An 8,114-nucleotide genomic window follows, 5' to 3' on the forward strand; every position below is an offset into this window, starting at 1 on the left:
CGTTTCCAAATCATTTCTTCGGCTAAACTCATTGTTTCATGCTGTCCATCATGTGTGGTATAGTTTACTTACTAGTAACTTAACATGTAAAAGTATATTAACCCGCATTCAACCTCCACTGCGTGATTAGTTTAAACCGTTATGGTCTTTTAAGCGAACCGTTAGCGTTCAAAAATTCGAAACGAATGCATGTGTCGCGCTTTGCATAGCTTCAGGCGCTAAATGTGAACCAGTAGGAAGAGGAGAATCTAGCCCGGGGCCTCATTTACTCTTTTACCTTTAAAACTTAAGGTATAATTAGGGACAGAAAACAAGGACAAGTAAAGTTGTGACCAGGCCTTTTTGGTAAACAAAACTAAGAACGATTGTCAAAAATCAATGGCTGCCACGACGAGGCTTTTGAGCTCACCTCTATAAGCATCCACCTTGGTCAAGCTTTATCAAAACAAACCGCCAGTCGTTCCTCGACCGGCGTTTGTGGTGGGTTTACGTGATAATTTAGCTCTGCTTAATTAAGTAAGAAATTCTACACAGTTGTCTCGAACCTTCGACAGCATTTAGCAACTTTACTGAACATGTACTCCGTCATAACAAGTAAGTGATACGTTTGCATTAAAATTGTTTGCTTCCTCGTATTGGACACCATTCTGCCAATAGACAAATGGTGTGTTTTTTGATAATGAAATATAACTTCCTCGTGCATACAATTGCTTGGCAATTGTTTGAAGGCCAGAGTATGAAGTAAAAAATATCTTTTTTAGTTAGCGATACTTGTGCTGCTGGTACGGCAACTGATACTAGCGGACCGCATCTGACGACTTTAATCAAACAGGCGTTTGATACCGAAACCGTAAACTACCTGTTGATTGCGGACGAGGAGGAACTAATCAAAGTAGGCTAGATTACACAACTGGTTGCAATATTTTCCCAATCTATGAGGCGATTGTCAATGGTGTTTTATTTTTATCTTATTCTAGAAATCACTTATCTATGCATGCGATGTGCTGAAAGTTCGTGCGATCTTCACTACCGGTGGAACGGGGTTCGCACCTCGCGATGTTACACCCGAGGCCACACGAGCCGTCTTGACTAAAGAAGCACCCCAACTGTCGTTGGCCATGACCTTGCGGAGCTTGGAGAAGACCAAGTTTGCCGTCCTTTCGCGAGCCGTATGTGGGGTTCGTGACCGGACGTTGATCGTGAACTTCCCTGGGAGCAAAAAAGCCGTATCGGAATGCTTCGAATCGATCGTGGACGTGTTGCCGCACGTCTTTAATCTGCTTAACGAAGGAGAAATCGAGGCGGTCCGTGAGACACACCGGAAGGTGCAAAAGGACGGGGAAGTTCGTGCATCCTCGGGACATCACGTATGTCCACATGCCACCGGGAAGGGGGGTGACGATCGCAACTCGCCGTACCCGATGATCGCGGCAAGCGAAGCGTTGAAAAAGATTCTACAGCACACTCCCGCTTCGACAAACCCCCCAAAAAAGCAACTCAGTCGCATCAATATTCCACCGTTCCGAGCGTCGATAAAAGACGGTTACGCGGTGAAGGCAAACGGAGGGAAGGGAGTGAAAAAAGTAATTGGATACGTTTCAGCTGGTGACAGCATCATCACGAGCAACTTCACGATCGATGAGTGCTACAAGATCAACACCGGTGGACCACTTCCTTCATTTGCCGATGCCGTGGTACAGATAGAAGATACCAAGCTTGTGTCACGTGAGGGTGATTATGAAAAATTGGTTGAAATCCTTTCCGAGCCTTCACCGAACCTGGATATCCGCCCGATTGGAAGTGATTTGCGGATAGCGGAGGAAGTGTTTCAGTACCGCTTTCCACTCGAGGCAACTCAGCGCGCACTTCTTGCGGCCGTCGGGGAAAAGCCATCAGTGGAGAAGCTGAAAGTGGCCATTCTTTCAACGGGGGACGAGCTGCTGCATCCATACGATACAGATGCAACGGTAGAGCAGGCGAATCAGGAAGGGAAAATCTACGATTCCAACACTACCATGTTGGTGGAGCTGATTCGCAAATTCGGTTTCTCGGACGATCAGTGTGAAATACAGCAGAGAGTCGTGAAGGATGAGTAAGTAGTTTGTCTACTAATTTGCACCACAAGGGCGTTTTTATAACAAGCATTGTGTAATTACTTGCTCTCTTTGTTCATCCCGTTCCGCTCGATATTTTCAGCTTCGATTCGCTTGTGGAGGTCATTCAGTCACTGACCGGAGAGATGCATATTATCATCTGCACGGGTGGCGTTTCGATGGGCGATAAAGATTTCGTTAAACCTGCCCTGCAGAAACTCGACTATAAGCTTGTATTTGGTCGGGTAAACATAAAGCCTGGCAAACCTTGTGTCTTTGCGAGCAGCTGTAAGACACAATTTTTCGGATTGCCCGGAAACCCCGTTTCAGCGTTTGTAACGTTCCACTTATTTGCTCTTCCCGCGTTGAGACAGTATCTGGGCACGATCAATCAAACACCTACCCAAAGTGCCAAGCGTACTCTGCCCATTATTAACGTAGAGGTATGTAAGGATGTGCTGTGTTATGTTTAAAACTGCATGCATTAAACGACATTTTCTATTTCATCTCTTTTAAGCTCTTGGATGAAAAGTACGACCTTGACCCTAGACCAGAATACGCTAGAGCATCCATCGTGTCTCGAAATGGAAAATTGATGGCCAGCATCACTGGTGGACAAATCAGCAGTCGACTGAAGAGTACAATCGAAGCTGATGCTCTACTTGAACTACCTGCAAGAAGTGACGATAGACCTAGCATTAAAGCAGGAACAATATTGAAGGCGCATATCTTGCGTTTCGATTTTATTTCAAGTTATGAGTGAGCTTATGTTGGTCTGTTGTAAGCAAACCAGATGTGGTGGCATTTGTAATCTTTCCATTTCTTCCAATGACGGTTGTAACGTTAGTAGTTTACACATTACCATGAAGTGCTTTTCAAAAGTTTAGGGTTTCATTAGTTTCCGTGTTTAAGCTCTGAGTTCGGGAAAAATGTTCTTATCCTACTTCTCATCAGTTTCCTTGAATGACCGCAAATATGCAAATTATATTATGGTTTGAAAATCTGTTAACGAATTTTTATTTAATTAATTTTATTTTTAAACCGACAGCACTGTCAGCTTACTGACAGCATCGGAGATGTTTGAAGTTAGCATCTGTCAAATCTCGTAGAAAAAAAGAAGGAAAAACACAACCAAAGTAAACAACGATCGTGTGGCATACCGTTGTGGTTTTGACTGTCCCTGTTTGTGATTTAAACGGACCTAATTTGGTTAAAAATGAGTGATAATCAAGCGGGGATAGTTTTCCTTCTGTTGTTGTCTTCGTTGCGCAGTGCCTGACGAGCCGTGAAGTGAATGAAGTAGCACATCAGTATAATAATACCAAGGGGCAGCCAATTTAATGGAGCAATTCCCCCTCCAGAATCCGTCCGAGAGAAGAAGTTGTTGGATATAAAGTACATTCACACCCGGCAGTACTAGATCACGAACCACGTCGACATCTTGCCAACCCCGTGGACCATGAATCAGGAGATACGTCTTCGGTTGAAGCACGTGCTGGTGCTTGTATCGATTGTGGGATTTTTGTTCTTTTACTCGCTCGGTTCGGGCCAGAGCTGTGATGGTGGGGAATCACCGGTGGAAGCTGGGAGCGGACGGTGGGCTGCGGATGGTGACCGTGATGCTTTCCTGCCGAATCGAAAAGGGCCAACCATCTTTGCCGTCACCCCGACCTATGCCAGGCCAGTGCAGAAGGCCGAATTAACGCGGTACGTCATCGTCGTATTCTCAAGATGCGAATGTAAATGTAAAGAAGAACGGCGAGAAAAATTCCACAGTTCAATGCCAAAGATTACGGTGCTCTTTGACCTGTGGCATTTTGAATGGTTTTGAAATCAATGTTTCTCTATCAACGATGTAATCGTTTTATTTTCTAATGCCCTTTTAGTCTGTCACATGTGATTCGCCTGGTGCCAAACATATTCTGGGTTGTAGTAGAGGATGCCCCGAAGACGTCACCGCTAGTAACGAACCTATTAAAACGCAGCGGCCTACAGTCCCGCAGCGTGCAACTGTTTGCCAAAACTCCGACTAATTTTAAGCTTCAGGGCAAAGATCCGAACTGGTTGAAACCGCGCGGAGTTGAGCAGCGCAACACGGCGCTCAAGTGGATCCGGGACCATCTAAATCGGGAGCAACGTGCAAACGGCGGGGGAAATACTGCAAGCAATTCCATCGTGTACTTCATGGACGACGACAATACGTACAGCACGGAGCTGTTCGATGAAATATCGAAAATTGAACCGGGCAAGGTAGGTAACCCGTTGGGAGAAATTTGTTATTCCTTGTTTGATTACTTTAACGGCCCAATTATTTGTTTATTTTCTCAGGTTGGTGTTTGGCCAGTCGGGCTAGTGGGCGGTTTGATGGTAGAAAAACCGGTGCTAAACCGGGACGGTCTGGTGCTCGGGTTCAACAGTGCCTGGAAACCGGAGCGGCCGTTCCCCCTCGATATGGCGGGTTTTGCGATCAGCTCGGATCTGCTGCTCGAGAATCCTCAGGCGCAGTTTAGTTACGAAGTCGAACGAGGCTACCAGGAGAGCGAGATTCTACGCCATCTAACGATCGCACATGATATGCAACCGCTGGCCAACCAGTGCAAGGATGTGCTGGTTTGGCACACCCGCACCGAAGCGCCGAAACTCGATGCGGAAAAGTTGCTGCAAAAAGGTGGGAAGAAATCGAACGACGGTATGGAGGTGTAAGCACCGTCGCGGGCAGGAATACGGAAGAGGCAGCTACACCTTGAGAGCTGCCCCGGTGATGGTAGTGCTTAAGTTAGACTAAGAAAACACTCGCTGTACAGGAACAACTCAGTGGACCACGAGCACGGCGCATGTTGGTGGATGCATTTTAGCGTTTAGGAAACCTGTTGAATCATCTTCGATCTTATTTAATCTTCATCAAACGATCCTACATTTACATTCGATCGCAAATCATCGGGCGGACGTCTTTTAAAACCCAAATTACCTGTTCCTATTACATCATTCGCTATCGGTGATATTGATTGCGACTAAGGTTTAGCGTACGAGATGCATTTTAAATAATTAAAAATACAAAACAAAACGAAAAACGTTACAGTGTATGGGTTTATGTGATGACACAATTAAATTGGATAGGAATTATATGATGTTTTGTAAAATTTTAGTTCATATGAAGGTTATCTATATGATGGCAAATTATAATTTTCATGGATTCGCCAATGTAAACCAAAATTTGTTCAAACCCAAGGTCTCAACTCTTTCAAATAATTTCTCGAAATAAAACCGATTTTGTGAACTATCTGTCTCAAGTTTTAATTTGAAATTCCTCATTGCTACTTTTAGTTACTTGAATTTGATACATGCTAGTACATTTTCTCAACCTTGAAGGATAGTTTTGAGCTTGTCTTAAAGAGTCAGGACGCAAAGAAAACGGTATCAAGAGTCAAACGAATTTAGCAAAACTTTCTAAAATTATTTTAAACATCCAAAAAACCGCTTCTTCTGGAGTTTCGGCGTGTGAGCCATTTATGTCTTTTCTTTCTGATACATTTTTTAATTTCCTTAAAACTTAAACAACATTGTTTATGAGCTTTTCGAAAAGGTATTCAAAAAAAAAAAAATACCTGATTTCAAGTGCCTGCGGCATATATTCTACACCAGCTGGCAATGTGTTCGACTTTCCTGTGCATAAATATTCATACTGCACCTTACCCGTTTTGCAACGCGTCGCTAGTTAATCAAACACAACAACAGATGAAAGAATTAATTTTCATTCTTTTCGATCACCATATGAATGACTGTTGTTGTGCTTTTCCGATCCATTTCCATTCGCTAACGGCTTTATTTTCTTTCGCTCAGAGTACCGTACGGAAAGTGGGGAAAAAAGCTCTGGCATAAATAAATAGTAATTGTTGATTTGCAATCGAACTGATTTTGGATGCATCATTGCCTTCGGTTGTTAAATTCAGTTCATTTTCATCTATTGATTCCAGCCGATTCCTTTTCGGCTAATTAATTATTTGTTCTGGGGAAAAAGTTTTCCCTGGAAAAGATGCTTTTGAGTTGTTAAACTAGGTTTTTATTTTACCATCCACTTAATTATAAATGAAAAAAACTGTAGCTATAGTTTTCCACATGCACACACATTATTTATTAGGTTGTTATAAAACGATTCAACTTATATTTACTTTCAACCGCATGCCTGGAACCAATTTTTTGTCATCAATTTTCCGGACGATACTGTGGATAATTTTGGATTTGTTATCCCATCTTGGCCTTAAGTCACGCCCTGAGACACATCTGTTGCGACACGTGAACGTCGAATATTGCCCAAAGTGTTGGTCACTTCCCAGCTGACCAATAACATGACGTCCACTGACGCAAATCGTGCTCCTTCCTGCAAAAGATTGTGTTCCATGCTCGTTGGGGATTCTGGCGCCCCCTGACCGCATTTGTTCTGGTGTGTTTATTGTAATAGCCCTCCCTCGTTGCCGCGAAGAACGGTCCCCGCGCGGGCCGACGAAGTTTCGCCGGAAGAAAATTGTTTCATTATCGACACGGCCAACAACAGTGGCGAAATGTGTTGTGTGCTGCCTACGTGATTTGTTTTGTAGCATCCGATCCGATGCCAAAATTGGGTGATGAGCCTTCTGCTGGAACGTCTGCCCCCCGCCATGGAAAAGTCATTGTCTTAATTACATTTCTGCCGGATTGGTTTTTGGGGAGTTCGAAGTTTTGGAGCTGGAGATGGGTTTATCGATTTTCTTCCTGCCTCCGCTGGAAAGTTGATCGAGGGGTCGTCAGATCGTCGACGGTGACAAGGTTTTTGCTTGGGAGTGTGAAAGTATTTCGAGAATGTCATCTCCGTGATTGGGCGAAACATTTTCTAATCACGCCCTCCCTCGATGGTGCGTGTAAAATCGCACTTAAAAATCAAAGTTTTTCCGCATCGGACACCCGTGACCAACGGAAGAATAGAGATTTAAAAGAACTTTTAATAAGCACACGATGACACGGATGAAATTTTGGAAAACAAACGTGTTTCCGAGCATAGAGGATATTTTTTATTTTCGCCCACAACATGACCCAACTGTGGCCTAGAACATACTATTACTTCTACCATGTGGCTTGGTATTTTGGTATTTTCTTTAAATCATCTTGTACGCAACATTACCCCAAAATCTGATTTATCTTTTTTACCTCTGGAGAAGGTTCCTGATGGATGGAAATAAAATTGTCATTTGTATTCATTTATTCCATCCCCAGGAATAATACAGCCCACCCGATGGGTGAAAAATGTGTCCGGTTCTTGCTTTAAGGGCTGCGTTGAAAATGATACACACGGGTTGTTTCGCTAGTCTGGCCGGACCGGACAAGGAAGGGCCAACCAGTCCATCCTGCCCCGAAGTTGGACCGGTTTATCCCGGTGCGTAACGCTGCAGCTCCCGGTGGACGTGACTGGAAAGCCTGATTCGGTACAAACGAAGACTAACAGGCGATTCGGCAGCGTTCCGTCAGGACAGGGCTTGATCTGGACGTACCTAATCCTGTCCGAATACTGTCTAGATTGATTCAGCTACTAGTGATCATCTGAACAGGTTCGTAGGTTCGAAATGTCGCGGGTTCAAAATCTCCCCAGCACGAAGGTGGTTTAAAAGTTTATGATTTTTGTGATACGTCTCTCAACCCATTTCCAATCAGAGGATTTGTTTTGGCAAAAAGCCGTTATTGGTAAAGTTTCCAAAAGCTTCCGGATATCGTTGGAAGAAGAAACGATCACACAGGCATCGTTAAACTTTCGGATTCGGCTTTGCTCGAAACGTTCACTTCAAACGGGTTCATTATTGAAAGAAACGAGTACGAGTAGTTAACATGGCCTACTTCGTTAGCAACGAAGTGTCGCAGAGTGCAGGGTAGGCTTTGCAAAGAGCTTCCCATTCCATCGGGAGCTTCCCGACGCAGCAAGGAATTCAGTTGAAGCCATCCATCTAAGCGTATCCCTTCACTAGGACACTCTACACTGCGACGCATTCGTTGCTT

The 8,114-nt window shown here is 44.1% G+C and overlaps 2 protein-coding genes across 2 annotated transcripts; both read left to right on the forward strand.

Moving 5' to 3' along the window:
- Positions 1–458: 458 nt before the first annotated feature.
- LOC131272348 (molybdenum cofactor synthesis protein cinnamon) lies at positions 459–3,088 on the forward strand. The gene is made up of 5 exons (XM_058274055.1): positions 459–594; positions 762–892; positions 978–2,092; positions 2,197–2,536; positions 2,611–3,088. Exons 1-5 carry the CDS (start codon positions 576–578, stop codon positions 2,854–2,856), a joined length of 1,851 nt encoding a protein of 616 aa, XP_058130038.1. The 5' UTR covers positions 459–575; the 3' UTR covers positions 2,857–3,088.
- Positions 3,089–3,243: 155 nt separating this feature from the next.
- LOC131272453 (galactosylgalactosylxylosylprotein 3-beta-glucuronosyltransferase I) lies at positions 3,244–5,205 on the forward strand. The gene is made up of 3 exons (XM_058274183.1): positions 3,244–3,800; positions 3,980–4,343; positions 4,422–5,205. Exons 1-3 carry the CDS (start codon positions 3,553–3,555, stop codon positions 4,794–4,796), a joined length of 987 nt encoding a protein of 328 aa, XP_058130166.1. The 5' UTR covers positions 3,244–3,552; the 3' UTR covers positions 4,797–5,205.
- Positions 5,206–8,114: the final 2,909 nt, after the last annotated feature.

The sequence above is a fragment of the Anopheles coustani genome, chromosome 3 (genome assembly GCF_943734705.1).
Source record: "Anopheles coustani chromosome 3, idAnoCousDA_361_x.2, whole genome shotgun sequence".
Lineage (NCBI taxonomy): Eukaryota > Metazoa > Arthropoda > Insecta > Diptera > Culicidae > Anopheles > Anopheles coustani.

Bases quoted from the DNA above. Each gene is read 5' to 3' on its own strand.
- LOC131272348 (XM_058274055.1), top strand. The intron at 893-977 runs GTAGGCTAGATT...ATCTTATTCTAG, and splicing joins ACGAGGAGGAACTAATCAAA to AAATCACTTATCTATGCATG. The intron at 2,537-2,610 runs GTATGTAAGGAT...ATCTCTTTTAAG, and splicing joins TGCCCATTATTAACGTAGAG to CTCTTGGATGAAAAGTACGA.
- LOC131272453 (XM_058274183.1), top strand. From the start codon at position 3,553: ATGAATCAGGAGATACGTCTTCGGTTGAAGCACGTGCTGGTGCTTGTA. The intron at 3,801-3,979 runs GTACGTCATCGT...ATGCCCTTTTAG, and splicing joins CAGAAGGCCGAATTAACGCG to TCTGTCACATGTGATTCGCC. The intron at 4,344-4,421 runs GTAGGTAACCCG...TTATTTTCTCAG, and splicing joins CGAAAATTGAACCGGGCAAG to GTTGGTGTTTGGCCAGTCGG.